Raw genomic sequence first — 22,647 nt, forward strand, 5'->3', positions numbered from 1 at the left:
GAAATACATATAAATCTGGACCTTGAAAATAAAATAACAAAACATTGTTTACTTCTGTATATTGAAATAGTCAAAATAAGCTTAAAGCAAGTTACAAATAACTTTTTATATAAAATTTCTTATAAAAATCATCTTAAAATAGAATATGTCATGATTCTAACTTTAACTATTTTATTCACTTCATTAAAACTTGAGTCTACGAGACGCCATTCTTTAATTTTATTCAAAAATGTAGCTAATAAAATTAATGTTTGTGAAGTTTCAACCAATCGCGTTTCGTGAGTTTCTCACCGTAATGCCTTTTAGCATGTCGCGTCACTTTACTTTTCTCATTAAACCTTCTCTGGCAAATATCACATTTATATGGTTTCTCACCGGTATGAATTCTCGCGTGTCGTCTCAAATCGTTCAGCTGTTTAAAGGCGCGTTCACAAACGTCGCATTTATAAGGTTTCTCCCCAGTGTGTGTGCGTAGATGATTTTTTAAAACTCCGCTATCTTTGAATCGACTTGAGCAAAATGTGCAGGCGTACGGTTTCTCACCTGTGTGAGTCCTCATGTGGCGGCCGAAGCTTGCTTTGGAGCATAAACGTTTGTGGCAGATATAGCATTCGGTTGCGAGTTTCTCGCGACCTCCATAATGTACAAACATGTGCGTTTCCAAGTGGCATTTTCGGCTGAAACGACGCTGACATTCGTTACACTCGAAGTACCTTTTATTGATATCAATTTTCTTTACTTCTTTTGTTGATGGGAAAGAGATGGAATCTGGAACATATATATCACATACATAATACATCAGCATTAAAATACATGTAAAATGCTAAATTAGCCTCTACAATAATTGTTACTAATAGTACACAGTTGTTATTTATAATTAACTTAAAGCATCATAACAGGCTAGGATTTCTTTGCTTATTAACTTTGATGACAGAAAATTAATAGTTTTTTTCAGTTGGGCCAATTATGTGTAGGCTGGATTTATATCAATCACAATTGCATAATACATTAAATTTACCTATCTCTCAATATAGCATCATAGGTTTAAATTAAGATTTATATGTTTGTAGCCCAAGGCATTGTAAGTATTTATATGTTTCTCACCAACAGTATCAGAATGTTCCTGAACACTGAGTTTTCTTGTTTTTTGTCCCAACTTTCTGTCAATGAGCAATAACTCTTCAGTTTCATTATCTGGTAAATTTTCTGAAAATTAAAATAACTACCTATTTTAATTTGAGTTCAGTCGATGACATTTATAAAAATTTTAAGTTGATTGATTTGAGAAACTGATTATTACCATGCCAGTTGTGGTCGTCTACTGTCTTCATATTAACTTTATAACTCAAACATTCATGTTCTATTTGGATGCTTCTCATTACCTCATCATTTTGTAAATCCAACTTGCATTCGTCAGGTTTGTTTTCTGGCTCAGATGTAATGTCTAGAAATTTACGTAAACTACATTTATAGAGAAAACAAGGTCTTTTAGATGGACTGATGATAAGAGTCCTTGGATGAGGCTTTTGCCAGTTTGTGGTAAATAGACAAAAATATATCCATAACTAAGATAATAGGGGCTATTTATTGGTTTGTTTTTATTGGATGTTATATATATATATAATGATGACCATAATACAAAACATAAGAGCCAAGAGTCTCAGAAAAAAGACTGAAAGGCCACATTTATCTTACCATCAAATTTTTCAAACTCTATTTCCTGCTTTACAATGTCTTCTAACTCCTCAGGCTCACACTTAACCATATTTTCCAGGTTATCAAATTCGGTCTTCACCATAATAGGTGTATTGTATGAGGAGGTATCTACATAGTCAATTGGAGTAATGCTCAACAGGTCACAGAGGCCTTTAGTCTTGCGTTTGACTAGCGTGAGTAGTTTCTTTGAACTTTTAGAAGCCTGGAAATATAACCACAGAAAACTAAATTTATGTGTGTACAAATCAGTTGTGATTTTACAGATTTATGATTGGAATAAGAATAAAGTGGAAAGACATTAAGTTTTATAGTAAATGATCAGGGTAAGTGAAGGAAAATAATCTTTTTTTGGCAAGGCAAGGGGGATGAGGAACCAAGAAAAAAGCCTCTGTCATTGTGAATTAATGATTTTTAATTTTCCAATTATCAATTCAATTACAAGACAATTGGGTGATTGAAACTTAATAAAAGTTTGTTAAAATACTTACATTTGGATGTCTCTCCAATATTCGAGCCAGCATATTATCGGCTTTTGCAGATGTCAGCATTAATTTGTGACACTTTTTTAGCAGAGCACAGCACATATTGCAAACAAGTACTGGTCTCAAATCAAGAGTGTTTAACTACAAGCATATAACATAATATCTTAATATATTACACATAAAAAGAACGTGTTATTCTTTTAAAGCATGAAATATTCTTAGTAATTAATAAATATAATGAAAAATAAGTAGGTAACTTCCGAACTTTGCTTACTGGAGTGTTAGTGATTTTTTCATAAACATCCTGCAAAGGGGTGTCGGCTATGGTTAACATAGGCAAGTCCGTAACCAGACATACTCTACACAAAACTGTATTTCGAGGCATTTAGAAATACGTGAGAAAACAAAGTTTTAATTTTTACGACAAAACAAAATGATTCATGTTTATAAAGTTTTGATTTGAGTGACTGTGAGATCAGACAAGTGACAGATAAACTTTAGCTAGCACTGTTGCCAACTATTACTGATGTATAGGCGCTAACATTAACTTAAAACGCGCCAAAATGCCAAAGCAAGCGCTAAAGATTTTTTACATATTGACATACTATACGTTATTTTAAATTAACCCCATTTATATTAATTAAAAAAACGGGAGCCTACTGAAAAATTGGACTCTAGGCGGGGATAAACTTCAAATTCTGGCCAAATGTCATAACCAAAAACCCCTATATTTAGCGTTGAAAGCGCCAAATGGGTAGAACTGTTTAGGAGGGCTAGCAAAGGGGTAATGACTTTCATTTACTTTTTCTTCGTTGATACGCTAAAAAAGTAGGTACATACCGATAAAATAACTGGTCTGATATCTATTTGAAAATGGATGTGATATATCTATTTGAAATAGATATGTAGTAAAAGAAACAAAATACATATATTTTGAATTGGTTTATTGGACCATATATGATATATATCTGGTTTACACAATATACAATTTCTAGCATTATTTATCAATGAATTGACAGTATACGATTCCTTGTAAGCTCAATCGAAAGCAAGCACATGAGCTTCTAAAAATTTCAATGAGAAGTAATACATTGAGCAAGTTATATTAAGTACTCAGCTTATTCTAATCATGACTTAACTAATACAGACTGTAATTTTTTTCAGATACAATTTCAAAAAACATGTTAATGTTTCTTAAATACAATTTTAAAAGCTATAAGTTAAGCCATATAAAAATGTCTTTATTTTCGTTCAAAAAATTGTGTAAGCAACACGTATTCGATAAGCATGAAATCAATTATAATTATGTAAAAATGTATAACTAAGTACTAAAGATTAGATCACGACTTAGTGGGGTAACTAAGATTACAATATTTTTATCCCAGCACTAACTTTATTTAATCGTCAAATTCTTTGCAAGATAATATTGCCTGAAGCGACAAGACCCGACTATGGTTCTTTATACTATCATCAAAACCATGATATTTACCAATAGTTTGACAATATTTATACCCATAAGACTTGGACTTGGTTTTGTTGGAGTGGCCCCTTTTGTATGCTAGTCAGTAGAATTTAAAAATCGCGATAACGTCATTATGCCATTCAGCCATCAAGTGTTTTAGTCCTTTCTTCCCCGTAAGGATTATAACGTAATTATTTGTATGTATCAGCAGGTGACAATCAAAGAATGGAACAAAAGATAAGATCTTATGCTCAGGAAATCCCAGGAAAAATATATACTTTTGACTACATAAAACATAAAAGATCCTGAGAGCCATTTAAATTTACTTTTACATAGAATTTTTGATATTATTGTCTTGTTTGCCGTTTGGAGAGAAGCCCGGAGTCCGAGAACAGGCACATGGCGCCAGTGCAGGATTATCGAACAAGAATTTAACGACTGTAAGTGTATATACGTAGGTATCTTACTCTAAATATACGAAACTAAGTTTCAAGGATACTTTAACTTGGAAGAATTTCCCTTAAACATAAGCATTAGTGAAATTTATTCTTGTAGTGATTCACTTTTTTACATATAATTTCATAGACTGTTTGCTCTGCCTACCCCGCAAGGTATATGACGTGATTATTTATATGCATATTTCATAGAATCTCTTCAATTCAGGTATATGGATGGAATTAGTTCGTATCGGTAGCAAATCGTTATTACATTTTCAGCGTTTAGTAAAAGCAATTTTTTTAATGTTTTTTGGTACTAACAGTCTTTTTTTCCTTACACATATAAAACTGGTTTCCAAAACGTGTTTTTATTGTCCAATCACAATTTATAGATCAATTATTTTGGTCGAATTGACGTCGGGACGATTTATTTACTTCTTGTCCTATCACAGTAATTTTATAAGACTGTTTGTGGGTCATAACAAGAATCTTTCTTTCTAAAGATTTAATTCTGTTCTTAAAAATGTAAACTTAACAAGACAACAAAATAACGAAGACAATGTAAGAACCTCCATTTGTGACATTGGAAATGATAATGAAAATCAAATAATTTTTAAAAGTAACTAACCTGAATCAATAATATTATTAATTTTGACATTTTCCGCTTCAGCCAATATAACACCCCTACTAGCTAGTGTACTTACGTTAAAATTATTTTGGCAAATGTGTAGACATCAAATTTTTATAAAGATTACAATTTGCTACCAGAGGACTCACGCTTAGCCGGTAAAAATACACCGAAATGACAATAGAAAAATTCGAATCACTTAAAAAATTCGTTGCAAATAAAACTTAATACCAACTTAAGCTCAAAGTATACAATTTAAGACTAAATTTTATACATAACCATTCATAAGACTGAAGTTTTACTTAAATATCCTTAAAGGATTTGTATCTATGTTAAAACACATTAAAAAAGAATGAGAATAAGACCTTTTATATAAACATTGGAAAATATAGATACACCAATCTTTAAAATAGTTGCACAGTCATATATTTAGCATGGACTTAAATCCACATGGAACTGAAAGTAGATACTGATGACATAATATTATATACTTTTTTCGACACATAGAATAATACAAATAATTTGATCGACGGTAATTTTTTACGAACACGGTCATAGGAGCAACTCCTTCGGGAAGAGGTTCATTGACGCATAATCTTCTAGTACCTAGAATAAAGAATAAAAAAATAGTGTGAAGGAGGCATTATTATGAAAAATTAGCTTCAGAAATGTAACACAAATTTGAATCTGTCATTAAGAAAACATCTTTGTTTTTTTTTTTTTTATATTATTATATTATATTGTCGAACTTCCGAAACTTGGGTTTCTTCTTTTAGACGATGAACTAGCAACCTGTCACTATTTGAATCTCAATTCCATCATTAAGCCATACAGCTAAAGTTTTGAACAGTTTTTTAAAACTATTGGCTTTGTTTGCCCTGTAAGGATAAAAGTCTTAATTTTATGAGCTTGTCCTTGTCCAGCTGTATTGTTGTAGTTGGTATTTAGAGTTACATTTTAATTAATATCAAAGCACATAAAATGATGTAGAAATTGTGGCAAAAAGTCTGACTATATTACTCCATAATGCAAACTGTCAAGTATGTCAGTTATATTAAGACAACTACGTACCTCTAGCAAATTTTCCACGGTAGGTTTACCCACGTCCATGGTCATGACCTCCCTGACCTTCCCCCCGTCCAGGGAGACGTGTTTGTTGAGCAGCATCTCGTGCCCAGCGCTGGGCTCCAACGGGGAGTGTTCCAATTGATATTTCCTGCAGATGTCCGCCCAAGCGGTTAAGTGTTTGTCATTGGCTTCCTCTGCTACGCCTGATATGTCCGTCTGAAAAATAATTTAGATATATATTTTGATATTGCTTCTATTTAATTATGTATAACTATAATAAAACAACATCTCATGCTGTGATAGTTCAACAACTACCTTAGTCGCCTTTTACGATATCCATGGGAAAGAGATGGAGCGGTCCCATTCAAAGGTGCCGGGAACCACACGGCAAATTTCCCTCTCAACTCATGCATGTTTTAAAAATCAATCAAGGTAACCCTAAATTTGTACGCCATTTTGGAAAAATACAGAGTGAAAAACATATTACAATGTACTATCATCACACCTGTATTTACAAAAAGAAATACAACTAAACTTACCTTAGCCAGCGTAGAGATGGCTGTACCATAATAATCATGGTTTATCTTGAAGATCTGGCTTACAAGCTCCGCAAGGCTACCCTAAAAAAAAAACAATAAAAGAATGTTAAGAAATAAATGAAGCTTTATATTTTCAGTGACAAATTAATTTATGCATTTGGTGGTGTGAACAGCTCCTTTTAGTAGTAATAGAAATTTGTGACGTCAGCATCGTCCACCACATTGTGTATCTGGTGGTCGTACCGCGCCGTGAGAGCAGCCTCACTCACACTCGCATACACACAAGTTTCACACGGCGCCGTGTATATCTCGAGTTTCCCGTTTCTATAGCCTCATGTCCATATATCATCAAAATATACAAACCTGTGTGCTATCGGCATCGTTCACCATATTATATATATCTCGTTTAGCGTCACCAAGCAGTGAGAGGAGCTACACACAACTACCACGGCGCCGTGTATACCTTGAGATCGTAACATCAACATATACAAACCTGTGTGCTATCAACGTCGTCCACCACATTATATATCTCTCGTTTAGCGTCACCACGCAGTGAGAGCAGGCACACACAACTCCCACGGCGCCGTGTATACCTTGAGATCAACATATACAGACCTGTGTGCTGTCAGCGTCGTCCACCACATTGTATATCTGGTGGTTGGCGTCCCCGCGCCGTGAGAGCAGCCACACACAACTACCACGGCGCCTTGTATACCTTTAGATCAACATACGCAGACCTGTGTGCTATTAGCGTCGTCCACCACATTGTATATCTGGTGGTTGGCGTCCCCGCGCCGTGACAGCAGCCACACACAACTACCACGGCGCCGTGTATACCTTTAGATCAACATATACAGACCTGTGTGCTGTCAGCGTCGTCCACCACATTGTATATCTGGTGGTTGGCGTCCCCGCGCCGTGACAGCAGCCACACACAACTACCACGGCGCCGTGTATACCTTTAGATCAACATATACAGACCTGTGTGCTGTTAGCGTCGTCCACCACATTGTATATCTGGTGGTTGGCGTCCCCGCGCCGTGACAGCAGCCACACACAACTACCACGGCGCCGTGTATACCTTTAGATCAACATATACAGACCTGTGTGCTGTCAGCGTCGTCCACCACATTGTATATCTGGTGGTTGGCGTCCCCGCGCCGTGACAGCAGCCACACACAACTACCACGGCGCCGTGTATACCTTTAGATCAACATATACAGACCTGTGTGCTGTCAGCGTCGTCCACCACATTGTATATCTGGTGGTTGGCGTCCCCGCGCCGTGACAGCAGCCACACGGCGCGACACACGTCCCTGACGTGCGCCGTGTTCATCTTGAGATCAGCAGTCCACAGTAACTTCATAGTTTCGCCGAGATGCTTATATATACCGCCGTAAAGGAGGCGGGGGGCTGTTAACAAAAGAGTTGAATCAGCTTGCAATAGTGCCGTGTGGTTCTCAGCATTTTGGTGTGGGACAACTCTATTTCTTTCCAATGGAATTTTTTAAAGGTAAGGAGTCGCGGGCTGTTAACAAAAGAGTTATTTATCAGCTTTCAATAGTGCCGTGTGGTTCTCAGCATTTTAGCGTGGGACAACTCTATCTCTTTCCAATGGAATTTTTTAAAGGTAAGGAGTCGCGGGCTGTTAACAAAGAGTTATTTATCAGCTTCAATAGTGCCGTGTGGTTCTCAGCATTTTGGCATGGGACAACTCTATCTCTTTCCAATGGATTTTTTTAAAGGCGACCAAGGAATCAGTCATATGTTAAACATAGTTTGAATGAATAAAAAGATAATAGAAAAAACCTAGCATGCACGAACTGTTTCTTTTGCCGTGGATATTGTAAAAACATATCATATCAAGGGTAACCTTGGGATTCATTTCTTAAGCGATAGGTTAATGACCTGTCACCACAATAGAATCTCAACTGCTTCATATATATATAATCACGACTATATCCCTTGCGGTGTAGACAGAGCCAACAGTCTTGAAAAAAATCAATAGGGCACGTTCAGCTGTTTGGCTTAATGGTAAAATTGAGATTCAAGTTGTGACAGGTTGCTAGCCCATCGCTTAAAAGAAGAATCCCAAGTTTATAAGCCTATCCCTTAGTCGCCTTTTACGACATCCATGGGAACGAGATGGAGTGGTCCTATTCGTTTTTTTTATTGGTGCCGGGAACCACACGGCACTATAATATTAGTATAGATATAAATAAAGCCTCATTTCAGAATTCTGTGAATATATTGACAAATATCGGCCAAGGTCAGATAACGCTGCATCATATCCTAAAATAATGCACACTCGACGCGCTGATAAGAATTATTTCCTACATGAGATAATGTCACTTGCATAGGTACTGATATCAACTTAGTTGTTCACTTTGTTAAACCTATTTGATCTATTCCTCAAACTTTGCTATTATATACTTTTATGAAACTCACACTGAAATCGATTTAGCCATACTCGAGAAATTCGCGAGTAAACTTCATTCATACATATAATCATGTCTATATTCTTGCGGGATAGACAGACAGGGCCAACAGTTTTGGAAAGACTGATAGGCCAAGTTCAGCTGTTTGGCGTTATAGAATTGAAATTCATATAGTGACAGTCACCTAAAATAAAAATTACAAGTTTATAAGCATATCCCTTAGTCGCCTTTTACGACATCTTTACTTATTTGTTGGAAGTAAGTAACTTTGTAACGGTTACTCACTGAGACTCCTCCGGTCCCCGACTCCGTACACTATGGCGGGCCTAATTATAGTGTAGTTCAGTTCCGGTTCCAATTTCTTCAGTTCTTGTTCCACTTTGGCCTTCATGGTGGCTTCTATCGTCCAGGGGTTGACAGGATCACTTTCTCTGTGTGGCTGAAATGAAAATATTTTTAGTCTTACAACTCTTATTACTAGGAAAATTCTTATTATTTTTAAAATAGAGAACTCAACAAACTGATGCACTTATATGTCAATTATTATTTTGGGTATTCTTCGGAATTTATCACGTCTATATTCTTTGCGGGGTAGACAGAGCCAACAGTCTTAAAAAAGACTGGAAGGCCATTCAGCTGTATAGATTAATGATAATATGTAATTAAAAAAAAAGATGTATTGAGGAGAAAACTAATAACATATTCCTTAGCTGGTTGCTATCCGCCTTTGACCACGATCCAGAAAAGTGACAAGTCCGGTAAATACCCAGTTCAGCTTCTTTCTGACCAGAGAAACCGTAATGGGAACCTAGCTTGGAGCATGTGTTGGTCTTGGGGCATCTTTGCTTGTCTCCAGTCGCACCCTTCGCCGCTATGCTTATTACTAGGTACACTAGCTGTGCCCGCAACTTCGTCCGCGTGGAATAGTTATTTTGGGCATCATTGAAGCCTTCAAGGATGAATATTCTTCCCCGATTTTTTCACATTTTCGTTTATTTCTTTGCTCCTTATAGTTTCAGCGTGATGTTATATAGCCTAAAGCCTTCCTCAACAAATGGTCTATTCAACGCAAAAATAATTTTTCAAATCGAACCAGTAGTTCTTGAGATTAGCGCGTTCAAACAAACAAACAAATTCTTCAGCTTTATAATATTAGTATAGAAGATTTGGTACTTTTTCCTACTTTGTCAATTCTGGAGCGTCTTCAGTTTTGATGCCAATCGCACGCGTACCTTATAGCTTTCACGACGTCAAACCATGATTGGTATAAAAGATTATTAACTATGTCAAAATTCAAAAACAAACATCACTTAATAACTGTCATGTCTTTTGGTTTCACAACATTGGTTGACGTCGTATAAATTACTTTAAAGAAAGTTTACTATAGAATAGATTTATTTTCAAAATTGGATACAAGGTATCACTTATTGACGTCACATAACTTAAATCTAATTATAACTACTACCGCTTCCAAAGCGCATGTGTAGAAGAAGCGGCGGAACAAACTACACTGCAGCATTTTCATCGGACGTCAATTTACAAATATAGATCTCTTAAATCCAAAACGTGGACGAATTCCCATTGTCTACATTAAAAAACATAATGAATGTAGAACTTATTATGTCAATAACTGCCTTACAAACTCACCTTTTCCTTACTGTTCATATATCCGCTTGAGATCTCAACCAATCTGGGCACCTTCAACTTGGCACACTGCTTCGCCACGTTGAAGCTCAGGGTATATATACCCTCAGAGTACACGGCTTCTGTCTGTCCCACCCGGGTTTCTCCTGCGCAATTGACGACCAGACCCCAAGGCTCGTCAGACCCTGGATCGAGTGCGCTGGCGCATGACGCTGGAAAAATATATTTTAGGCTAATAAACTGACAATAAGTTTATCAATATTTATTAGGGTTGGGCAGCCAATTACTTACATACATACATATGGTCACGTCTATATCCCTTGCGGGGTAGACAGAGCCAATAGACTTGAAAAGACTGAATGGCCACGTTCAGCTATTTGGCTTAATGATATAATTGAGATTCAAATAGTGACAGGTTACTAGCCCATCGCCTAAAAAATAATCCAAAGATGTTTGTAAGCCTATCCCTTAGTCGCCTTTTACGACATCCATGGGAAAGAGATGGAGTGGTAGGTACTATTCTTTTTTGTATTGGTGCCGGGAACCACACGGCACCGGCAGCCAATTAGAGTTAAAAAAATAGGTTAAGGTATAGCGGGTTGACTGGAGACCTAAATATAAAAGCCCCGTATTTCAGTATTTCAGGACATTCGCTCAAGACTTGCAGTTGAAATATAATATATCAACGACGACGAACGAAAATAAATATTTCCAATGAGTCTAAAAGATAATTGCTGAAGCGCTAACATGGAATTTCATAGATTTTAAAAGCATAATTCGGTAATAATTAACGTTATTAATACCAAATTACGTGTTGTATTTTATAAATCCTACTAATAAGTATTATAAATGCGAAAGTTTGTGAGTATGTCAGTATGGATGTTTGTTACTCTTTCACGCAAAAACTACTGAACCGATTACGATAAAATTTGGTATGTAGGTGGCTGAAGACCCAGAATAACATATAGGCTACTATTTATCATGGAGTTCCCGTGGGATTGATAGGGTTACCATGCGGACGAAGTCACGGGCGGCCTCAAGTGTCAAAATCGTTACGCAGATATGACGATCCAATAATGCCCGCGCCATACCCTAATGCGCTAAGAATGTTAACGGCGAGATGCAATTTAAATCGCTGGACCTCCTCTTATAAGTCTTAAAATGATGAACCCCCAACACGTTAGCTTCGCAAACGAGTTATGTGTAAAATATTAACAATTCCTTTCCACCGAGGTGTCAAGGCTCTCAAATTAGCATGCCGCGCTACACGCGCGGCATGCTAATTTGAGACAACAATGACTGTTGATTACAAAGCATAGGCATTGAATATCCATACTATAACTTGATATATTAGTGCCAGCTCTCGGCATCATTAAAAAAAAATGAATAAGACCACCCCATCTCAATCCGATGGATGTCGTAAAGGGCGACTAAAGTAGAGGCTTATAAACTAGGGATTCGTCTTTTAGGCGATGGATTAGCAAACTATCACAACTTGAATCTCAATTCTATCGTTAAGCCAAACAGCTGAACGTGGCATATCAGTTTTTCAAAGACTGTTGGCTCTGTCTATCCCACAAAGGATATAGACGTGACTATATGTATGTAGTATTTATATTATTTGTAACTTCATCATTATATCTTTTCTAGAAATCAAGAAGTTTCTTACACATTTAGTAGTTCTGAATACTGAGAAGCATATAACAGTAGTTTTCATTAAAAAATAAAACATCTGTTTTCATGAGATTTGCAGTAAAAGGCTATGTGGTGTGAAGTGAAACTATTTTATAATAACAAAGTGTAGAATAAACACCAGTGATTCATCCGCCGTGATAAGCTATCACAATTACTGGAGCAAAGGCAGGATACATAATGTTATGTCAATATCACGTTAACCTGAACTTTTAATTTAATACCTTTAAGTCTCAGAAATAAAGTACAAATTGCATTTTATCAAATTGTTAATTTATTTTGCCCTTCAGTGTAAACTAGTTTTATTTTTAATTTCAACCTGTTACTATTTGAATCAATTCTACAATTAAGCCAAACAGTCTTTTTAAGACTGTTAGCTCTGTCTACCTCACAAAGGATATATGTAGACATACATATTTTTAATTTTAAATGGTTAAATTCAAATTGCAAAATAAGTCGTGGTTTCCAGAAAGTAAGTAGAGAAAAAAACAATAACAGTAGAAGAATTTCATCAAATCGATTGTGACTATTTACTATAATCTTCTTTCTTTATGAATACACACTTGACAGAGTGGTTGTAGTTGTCATGTGCTACGTAGAAAATAGACTGAAGAAAAAAATATATAAGACATAACTAGTTATCAATATTTGTTAATCACAAATTCAATACAATCAGTACTCATTGCTCAGACACAAAGTTGAAATGAAATATAATTTTTTGATATTTATTTCTATATACTATTATAAAATATAGTAATTAAGTTTTATATTTCTTTTTATTATTTAATAAATAACTATTAACTTTTTCTGATGTTTTTCCTGGTTTCAACCTCAATTTTCTGGAGATAAAGCTAGAGTATTATGACCATGATAGGATTGGGTGAGTAGAATTCTTCAGGGTTTTTATAAAATCGCCAGGGTCTTATGACCATGATAGGATTGGGTGAGTAGAATTATTCAGGGTTTTTTTTTATAAATTTTTCACTGTGTGTAAAATCAGTTAATAGTATTTATATTTATTTTGCAGTCACTGAAATTCAAGGCAAACTGAATTTCAGTATAACTGGCAAAAGTGGACCGAAGTATGTAGAATTTTGATTATATTCTCTTCTGAATTGTAAGGCTTCAATCAGTAATTTAATTAGGAAACATGTACTCATTGCATTAACCTATTGGATTTCTTATATCATTTTTAGTGAGAGGTATGTATGTACTTACTAGGATTTATTAGGTTGGCGCTCTTGTATTCCACGCGGGGGTCTTCGAAAACTTTCGAATGATTTGGATTGAGGAATGCCAACTGAGGTGGGGTTTTATCCACAACACGAACTCCGCTGACCAAGTCATTGCTTATAAGATACTCCACCAGGTTTCGCCCGATGAAGCCACACCCTGGAAAAATCTAGGTGTCAAAAAGACCCCGAAAAACACTAGGTCATACGATGACTAAGATCAAAACCGTTACAAAATATTGAATTTTCACCGACACTTTAATAATATGTATATATGGTTGGATAACTAGGATGTGAGATATTTATTGGAAAAATTATGTTTCTAATAGGAATTACCTCCCAGAACAGCAACTCGTGGTTTTGAATTATCGCCGGCACAATCAGACATTTCGCTAGCGGTTTCACAAAAGTAAATGACACATGATGACAAATAAATTGACAATAAAAATAAGACAATTATGACAGTTAAACGTAATGTTGCCACTTTCTAAGTCAGAGATATACTAAAAAGTAGTTTTTTGTTACGTAGTTTTATAGTTTTGAATGCGGATATAATGTAAAAACCGTGGAAGTGGCGAGTAAAGTCTCTGCCCATGACGTGAATTTATGTATGTCTAGTTATGTTCACTATAAAAAAAGATAACTGCATTAAAAAAAAAATAAGTTTATTTTTGCACAGAATAAATCCTGTTTTGTCTAATAAAATCTTTAAATTCTTGTGATTGCAGTGTGAAATATTTGCTCAACATAATTTTAACTTGTCTTTTATTGACAGCTACAAGTTTAATGCGATAGGACTTACCTAAGAAGAAATGCAAATGTTGCGAAGCTATGGAAGTCCCTTCTTATAAGTACTTGACTAACCCAGTAAAACTACAGGATCGTAGTCACGGGCCATGGTTAGAGGCGTACACTTTAGGCTCCTTTCTGGAAAGGTGCAAATGCAACAGGGATACACCAGGAGGCAGAAGTTTAATGAATGCGTTTACCTATCAATAGTTGGATCGTTGGATAAATGGGATCAAAGACTTGAAATTAAAGATATTTTATTTGTATTAAAAAGTTTTTAATAAATATTTTATTTTTATATTCTCACTTATTTCAACTACTTAAAACCTCACGCATCATAAACTTATTAGTTTCGTAATATTCTGTTATTTGCATCTCAAACGAGCTGAATCAACTGCCGTGAACATTTCCAGAAGGCAGGATGATCGCCACCACAAGTCCCGCTGTGAAAAAGATATTTTTTTTTAATTTTCCGTCAGTTACAGAAACATCATTCAAACATATGTAATATTATCACGGAATAGTATAATACTTTCCTATTATGACTAGTTTCACGGTAAAGAAGTAAAAAAATGTAACTTACATACAACAAGTACTACGTAGCCCATGATCATAGGCGTGCAATGTTCAGCCAGGAGTTTGGCAATCAGCTGGACGCTCATGAAACCGAACCCTCGTGCCACCACCACCGACAGACAAGTAGCCATGCCCCTAAAATTAAAATATATTTTTTTAAATAGTTTAGTAGTTAGTAAGAAGTTAATTCAATTCCAACCTCAACCAAGTGAGCCAACAATCTTGAAAAGACTGATAGGCCAAGTTCAGCAGTTTGCCTTTATGATGAATTGACATTCAAATAGTGACAGGTAGCTAGCCCATCGCCCAAAAGGACCCCAAGTTTATAATCTCATCCCTTAGTCGCCTTTTACGACATCCATGGGAATGAGACCGTGTGGTCCTATTCTTTTTTTTTATTAGTGCCAGGAACCACACGGCACACCTTCATTTTGGGTTTATTCATTAAAAAATAATATAAGTAAATAAGTAATTATCTAAATCTTTAGGTATACCTTATACGGATAAAATTACCCACCTCAAATGCGTTGGGTTCAACTCCACCAGATACGTGTTCACATTGCCCAAAATCAGAGCTACATGGAGGAACAAATAGAAAAACACTATGCTCAAAATAGGCAGCTTTATAAACAGCAGTAATATCCCTGAAGCCGCAGACACGGTGAAGACTAACAGCGTGGTCCATCTCTTGCCGATAGGACCGACGAGGAAGGACAAAGCTATGGTGAGGAAACCAGTGGCGGCGGAGTAACACATGACTGCGTAGAGGGTCAAGGGTTGGATGATGTCGTCACAGTTCGTGTAAGTCTGAAACAAGTGAAGAATGATGAGAAGACTTTATGAATTATTTTCAAAAGAGTTATCTTAATACCTACCTACGTCTTGTGATTATTTGAATTATATATCTACTTCAGGACATGTATTCATACCCGGGTCGTTTTACGTGTTTCATGAACACGAACATTCCAATCCCATTTTTCGCGCCAAAAACTTTCGCTTTTTTTTCACTTCATAATACTCGTAAAATGACGTCGCTCGCCCCATGCTACGGGGACTGAATCAGTGACAAAAAGGACACTGTATTTTGAATATATTAAATATGGAGTTGACATTTTTTTTTTGTAGAAATTGCGTTCGTTGACATTAAAAATGGCAAATAGCGGATTTTATGTTAAACAGCTGTATAAGGGCTTACAATTTTGACAGAAGCAATAGTTTTATAACAGGTTAGGATTTTTTGCAAGTTGTTTACAGTTCATAGAAATCTATTCACCATATTTGTGGAACTGGCAGCTCGGCTGGCCACCTGGCAGAAGGTCTGCTCGTCTTTATCACCGCCGTCGAAATACGCATTGGTTATTGTTGGCACCCACATCGTAAATCCGGTGGATCTGATAAGAAAGCCAAATTAATTCATCCATACTTCTTAATAAAAATGTCTGCGTTTGGTTACGAATAGCACCTTTTAAAAGAAAATGGCACAGAGTTTTCAAAGTTATGTTCATTAGTTTGAATACCTACTAACCGATGCTCTTACGTTTAGTTAAACATCTCACAACGTAGAACCTGCATATTCAGGCAACTGGATGTGTAACCATAGATCTAAAACGGGTTAGGTTTATCTGCAAAGTTTGCGGAGTCGTGTAAAAACATGACTCACCCAATACAGGATTCATGGTCAAAGGCATACCTCGTGCTCCTGTCCAGAGAGGTGACAATGCAATCGGGAATAGGCCAGGGCCAGGAGGAAGAAGAAGCAATTTGGTACATAAATAGATTTTATTGTAAGCTTCATTTTTATTTAGAGCGAAGCCCTGGGTTTAAGCTTGTGGTAAAATTAATGGACAGCATTAACAATCTGGTTCGACGAATAAAGTTTTTTTGAAAAATAAATGGATAGCACTTAACGGCCCATTAACCTTTATGGTTTAATGATGGAATTGAGATTCAAAAGTGATAAGATTGACTACAAGAAAATCCCAAGTTTATTTAAGCCTTTCCCTTTCGCCTTTTACTACATCTATGGGAAAGATATGGAGTGGTCCAATTCTAAAATGCCACGCGAAACGTGATTGTTAATGACATCATATTGTGCAATACAATATTCGTGTGTTTAAACAAACCCTAACTGTTTGTTGAGCTTATCATCATGGTATTAAATTAATAAGTCCACTTCGTGTAAAGATGGCTTAGCTGTAGTAAAAAAAGACGGTAACTGAGAAGTGGCTAGCTAAAGATTACTATTACGACATCTTACGTCATGTACGCGCAGAGCAGTAGATAGTAAAGTTTGAGGGAGTTCTTCAGGAGCGGCGGCTTAAAAAGTGGAGCTGTCTGGTTCCAGATTTTCTGTATGACGGAATTGTGGCTAACATCCGGCCTTGGCGCGTCGTCTAAGTAGACCTTTGTTATCTGGAAATTATGAGAACGAGTCTTGTATATTTTAGTTGATTTTACTCCTCAGCTTCAGTAGACCAGCATCGTGGTTTTTAACCATTTTTTTTTTCAACGTGACCTTTCAGTCTTTTTTGGACTGTTGGCACTGTCTACCGTGTCAAAATGTACGTTTATTTGCTAACTTTCAGGTAATTTCACGGGAAGTTACTTATGATAATGTTATAGAAATGGCAGTCGCTTGATAAAAAACCTCGTCGAATCATTAAAAAGACTGATAGGCCACGTTCAGCTGTTTAGCTTAATGATAGAATTGAGATTCAAATAGTGTTTATAAGCCTATTCAGTAGTCGCCTTTTACGACATCTATGGGAACGAGATGGAGTGATCTTATTATTTTTTATTGACGCTTGGAACTACACGACAGGCTACTAATTACAATAAAGGTACTACTTACAGGAAAAGTATTAATCTTGCTTCCTGTATTCAAACTAAACATGGATGCCAAGACTTCAATAGCTTCGTCATCTCTACCCTTGCTGAGCAGAAATTTAGGGCTCTCATGAAGACAGGCCATTCCCAAGACCCCGATGATTCCAGGCAGACAGATGATCTGCATGAGCAGCCTCCAGGGCCGGTAATCCAGGGATAAGAAGGAGATGTGAGCGCGGAAGGATAGATGGAAGACTGGTAAAGCAAAAGCTGTGAAAAGAAATGAATTAAGGATCGTTTATTTAGAAAGTAACGAACCAATGCTCAATGGATAAGATGTTAGGATGTTTTTTTTAGTTTCGCTGAAATATTTAATACATGCTTCTATGTGCGAACTTCGAGTAAGTGGCATGAAAGTAAGTACTAATGCATGTGGGTCATTACAAGTGGAAAGATGTAGGTACTCTTTGACCATCTTCTGGGTATGAACCGTGATGTATATAGAGAACAGCGTCTTGTCCTCAAAGATTTTTCGGCTTTGAAATCTAAATATATTTTAATAGAAAAAAATATGAACTTGCTGTTTAAAATTGGGCTAATAATGGAAGTTTAATTACCGCATATGATGAGCTGAACGAACATGGTGGTGCTGGCCATGAGGAACATGAACCTGCTCCGAAGCCTCCGTGGGGTACTCTCTCCAATCAGCACGAAGGCTGCTGCGTTTGCTGATGATGTACTGTAATCCATATACTCATTGATAAGCATTAAAACTAATAACGTGACTCAGACGGAATAGATTAATTGTTACATGGACCGCTATTAAAACCAGGAAGTTGTACGCTTCTGAGCGAAATACCTTGGCTTCTACAACATCGTCCTAAGAACAAAATCATCATCAGCATTGTTGGTAGCGTATTGTGATAGCTCGCATGCACCTGGAACTGGACTTATGACCAGAATCTTGGCGAAGCTTGGTCAGGTTTTGAGTTAGTTTTCTAAACAACGAAAGCACCGATACTAGTAAGATGAAAATTGTTATCTTCATATCTTTAGGCCCGGTTCCGTGAGGAAGAGTCCGTGATGACCTATGACGAACATGATGGATAAGTTTATTAATTTTTATACACGGATTGTCTTCCGTCTGATTTTGGCAACCCTGTAGGAGAACCTTAACCTATGAAAGAGTGTAATTATCGTCGTATATAGTATCTGTTCACATTAAAACTTTTTTACATACATGCATACGAGTACACACATAAAATCACGCCTCTTTCCCGGAGGGGTAGGCAGAGACTACCTCTTCCCACTTGCCACGATCTCTGCATACTTCCTTCGCTTCATTCACATTCATAACTCTCTTCATGCAAGCTCGGCGATTTCGGGTACTTTTGACCTAACCCTTTACCAGGATGTCCTTAATTTGATCGAGATACGTTCGTCTAGGTCTTCCCACTCCACACCCACTCTTAAAACTTGTTTAAACGGGTTAAAATATTATGCTACTTACAAGCTTGCCGAAATGAACTTGAGAATTGCTAAGCTGGTATACCCCGGAGCCATGGTAGCCGCCAAGTTGAAACTGGCCCCGACTGGCATCGCTATTAGAAGGGTCTTCCGCCTTCCCAGGGTGTCCGCGGCCAGACCCCACACGTATGAAGAGAGCATCACCCCTGGACCATACACACATTAGGATAGGAATTTGCTGAGTTTCTGGATAAGTTTGTTGCTATTTCTAGTATACTTTTTTCTATTTACAAAATAATACTTTAAATTTCTTAAGAGGCCATTTAGAGACGCTACATAACGCTTCTTTCACTCGGATAATTTCAAAAGAGGATGAAGAGAAAAATATATAACGATAGCATAAGTAACGTGACCACTCCATTACTCTCCCATGGATGTCGTAAAAGGCGACTAAGGGGTAGGCTTATAAACTTGGGATTCTTCTTTTAGGCGATGGGCTAGCAACCCGTCACTATTTGAATCTCAATTCTATCTTAAAGCCAAATAGCTGAACGTGGCCTACATCAGTCTTCTGGGTCTGTTGGCTCTGTCTTCTCCGCAAGGGATATAGACGTGATTATATGTATGTATATATGCATAAATAACGATAGCATTACTATTACAAATATCCGAATAATGGCACCACACTCCTCACAGATATTTATAAATCCGCAGTGAGTGTTAATATTCAGATTCCTGCAGGCCTACCATCAACAATTACAGAGCGATTCAAATGCAGAGCAATTCAGTTAAGGAACCTAAAATGAATCGCGTTAAATTCATACCACCATTTTACTAAAACAAAGTCGAAATTGAATCGTTAGTGAACGAATGAAATCAAATAAACTTAGATCGTGATCGTTGCGTATAACGATCGATGCGTAATTTTGCGTAATTTTTTAATATGCGTACTTTTTTCTGCGTAAGTTATACATATATCTCAATTCAAATCTCAATTCTATCATTAAGCCAAATAGCTGAACGTGGCCATTCAGTCTTTTCAAGACTATAGACGTGACCATATGTATGTATGTATACATACATATATTCGCAAGAAAAGTTAGTGAAATTAAATAAAAACTCACCAATTAGAGGTACAGCAGACAAAACACCCTGTTGTGTAGTGGTTAACTCCATGTCGCAACCCACGACTGGCAGTACCACGGAGAACCCAAAGATGTCCAGGTACATCGCCAGGATGAGGAGGCAGCAGGTAGTCAGCATCAGCAAGTTGTATTTGCCAAAACCTTTGTTATAATACAGAAAACTCAGCTTATTAGTGATAAACGATGCTCTAAGCTAGAATTATATATAAACGAAGAGAGCCAGTTGAAATCTAGAATTTCTGCCGCTGGCAACAGGTGAGAAATAATATTTTCATACATATATGATAACGTCTTCGAGCCAACAGTCCTGAAAGACTGAAAGACGGCGTTGAGCTGTATAGCTTCAATGGTGGAATTGAGATTCAAATAGTGACAGGTTGCTAGTCCGTCGCCTACAAGGTCAATGCAAAGTTGATTACCCATTGCCTTAGTCGCCTTTTAGATTCATCGGAAATATATGGAGTGGCCCTAAAGTGCCGAGAACCACACGGCGCAATAACATTTTTGTATGTAAAATTTAAAGATATTAACAATATTTTTTATGTATTATAACAAAAAAGTTAAAGTTATTCTCACCAGTTATATCCACCGCATCATCAAATCCACAATTTTTACTTTTACTTTCGGTCACTTTTTCTTTAATAAGAGACATCGTTTGAAAAAGTTAAAATTTTTCGTCTTTTAAAAGCGCAAAGGAAAATAATAAATTTGGCACTACAATTTACACGCACACACGAAATCACGTCTATATCCCTGGCAGGGTAGACAGAGCAAACAGAACAGACTAAACTGCCCCGTTCAACTGTACGGCTTAATAATAGAATTGAGATTTAAATAGTGACACATTATTTTACCAGATATAGGTATATAGGTAATCACGTTTTAGTTAAATGATAGATATTATTTGTGTAAATTTGAGACAAGTTACACAACGACACTAAAATACCGATAACGTGTAAATTTTCTTTGCACTTCCATAGTTTTTTATCTACTTACAATTGTAATAATAATGTAAAGACGCAGAGAGTAAGCGCTAAACTGTAATCACGAGAGTGCGAGTATTGCTTTTTGTTACGTTGTTTTTTTTTATCTTATGGCAAATATATATTCAATATATGGGTTACTTAAAAACAAATAATAACTAACACCAAAGAAAAAAAAAACTATATCAATTTACAAATAAATTTGTCAATTGTTACAGTACAAGATTTTTATTAAATCGACTTTGAATTCCTAAATTTGAAGTCTTTATTTTTCATCAGATTTTGCGCTTTATTAATATTTTTCTACATTTCCTAGGATTTAAAAAAAAAGTAACCGCGCTTATGAGTGATTCATAATGCAATTTTTCCAGTATGCCTGATAAATAAATCAGACCCACTTTATTGTAAAAATATTACACTAACAGATTAACAGTATGTATATCAACGATATTTAAAAAAAAACTTAATTTTTTTTACACCAAATAATAATTGTGTCGATTAAATATTAAAAGAAAAAAATATCTATGTGCCAAATGCTGGTTAGACACTGCTTCGCTTTATGAACACGCACGTGAAATGAAGTGAGAGAACTCTATTGAATTCTCTTGCAAATGGAGCTGTATGGAGTTTTTGTATGGAGCTATCCGTATTGTGACCTCATAATTTGTATGCGAGCTCGTGATTCGGTTTCTTTACAATCAGTACTTATTTACGTTTAACATCACTGTAAGTACTGACTAATAGTGACTTTGTATAGCGGTACAGTCCCCTGAATTTTTGATTATTCATTTAACAATCTTTCAATTTCACTAACGAATGATTCTTAGATTGTAGGTTTTAAATTTAGTTAGTTAAAATTTAATCATCACTATCATATCAGCTTAGGTCCATTTTTTTAGTGATCTCACTTCTAATCAATAAGTCATCAAAATAAAAATTTACTTCATACTTCTAAAAATTAAAGCCAAAATGAACTAGTTGTAGGTACATGTGATCACTTATAAAAAAAATTTAAACCACACAACATACCAATTAATACGTTAGGTTATTTTAAAAAATAATTTACTATCGTAATGTGATGAAGAAGGCGTAATGTCATCATCAAACATCATATGAATTTGTATTGTTAAAATCAATTTATTATAATTTTATTAACATTTGTTTGTTTGTAATAAATTGTTTGAATTGTGTTTCTATTTGACTGGTATGCATTTAAAACTATTAACAGTAATGGAGCCATAGTAAGTTAGCAGTAGGTAATCTATCTTAATAATTTATACACCTCAAGACTGCATTTATTGTGGTAATCAAACTCATTGTCCATACTCATATAATAAAATAATTCTTAAGTATGTATTGTCTGTTACGTTTGCACGCTTAAACCATTCGACAGTTAATATGTAATTTGGAATGATGGTAGGTAGTTTGAGACAGTTTCCTCAGAGAAGTCGGTGGTCAAAAACAACATATATGTACATGTGATGTACATAAATTAACAATCTGAAATTCAAATAAAATATATA

At 36.0% G+C, this 22,647-nt stretch overlaps 3 protein-coding genes across 4 annotated transcripts; all 3 read right to left on the reverse strand.

Annotated features, from left to right (window-relative positions):
• Positions 1-49: 49 nt before the first annotated feature.
• On the reverse strand, positions 50-2,688 carry LOC106136771 (zinc finger protein 892). 2 transcript variants are annotated; one of them, XM_013337416.2, is made up of 6 exons: positions 2,473-2,688; positions 2,205-2,339; positions 1,696-1,918; positions 1,301-1,444; positions 1,105-1,206; positions 50-768 (listed from the first exon to the last, which is right to left on the reverse strand). In XM_013337416.2, the coding sequence occupies exons 1-6, from the start codon at positions 2,581-2,583 to the stop codon at positions 245-247; spliced, it is 1,239 nt and encodes a 412-aa protein (XP_013192870.1). In that variant the 5' UTR covers positions 2,584-2,688; the 3' UTR covers positions 50-244. The 2 variants fall into 2 exon arrangements, with proteins under 2 accessions (XP_013192870.1, XP_013192869.1); XM_013337415.2 differs by having other exon boundaries at positions 2,464-2,688.
• A 437-nt stretch (positions 2,689-3,125) lies between these two features.
• Positions 3,126-13,804, reverse strand: LOC106136810 (uncharacterized). Its single transcript, XM_060946117.1, has 8 exons — positions 13,675-13,804; positions 13,325-13,498; positions 10,418-10,626; positions 9,056-9,209; positions 7,558-7,745; positions 6,333-6,413; positions 5,797-6,009; positions 3,126-5,331 (listed from the first exon to the last, which is right to left on the reverse strand). Exons 1-8 carry the CDS (start codon positions 13,724-13,726, stop codon positions 5,278-5,280), a joined length of 1,125 nt encoding a protein of 374 aa, XP_060802100.1. The 5' UTR covers positions 13,727-13,804; the 3' UTR covers positions 3,126-5,277.
• Positions 13,805-14,429: 625 nt separating this feature from the next.
• LOC106136780 (synaptic vesicle glycoprotein 2B) lies at positions 14,430-21,111 on the reverse strand. Its single transcript, XM_013337425.2, has 10 exons — positions 20,718-21,111; positions 20,121-20,282; positions 19,040-19,202; positions 18,147-18,268; positions 17,555-17,799; positions 16,961-17,115; positions 15,977-16,094; positions 15,221-15,510; positions 14,711-14,838; positions 14,430-14,570 (listed from the first exon to the last, which is right to left on the reverse strand). Exons 1-10 carry the CDS (start codon positions 20,791-20,793, stop codon positions 14,518-14,520), a joined length of 1,512 nt encoding a protein of 503 aa, XP_013192879.1. The 5' UTR covers positions 20,794-21,111; the 3' UTR covers positions 14,430-14,517.
• Between the last annotated feature and the right edge of the window lie 1,536 nt (positions 21,112-22,647).

This window comes from Amyelois transitella, chromosome 10, assembly GCF_032362555.1.
Source record: "Amyelois transitella isolate CPQ chromosome 10, ilAmyTran1.1, whole genome shotgun sequence".
Taxonomy (NCBI): Eukaryota; Metazoa; Arthropoda; class Insecta; order Lepidoptera; family Pyralidae; genus Amyelois; species Amyelois transitella.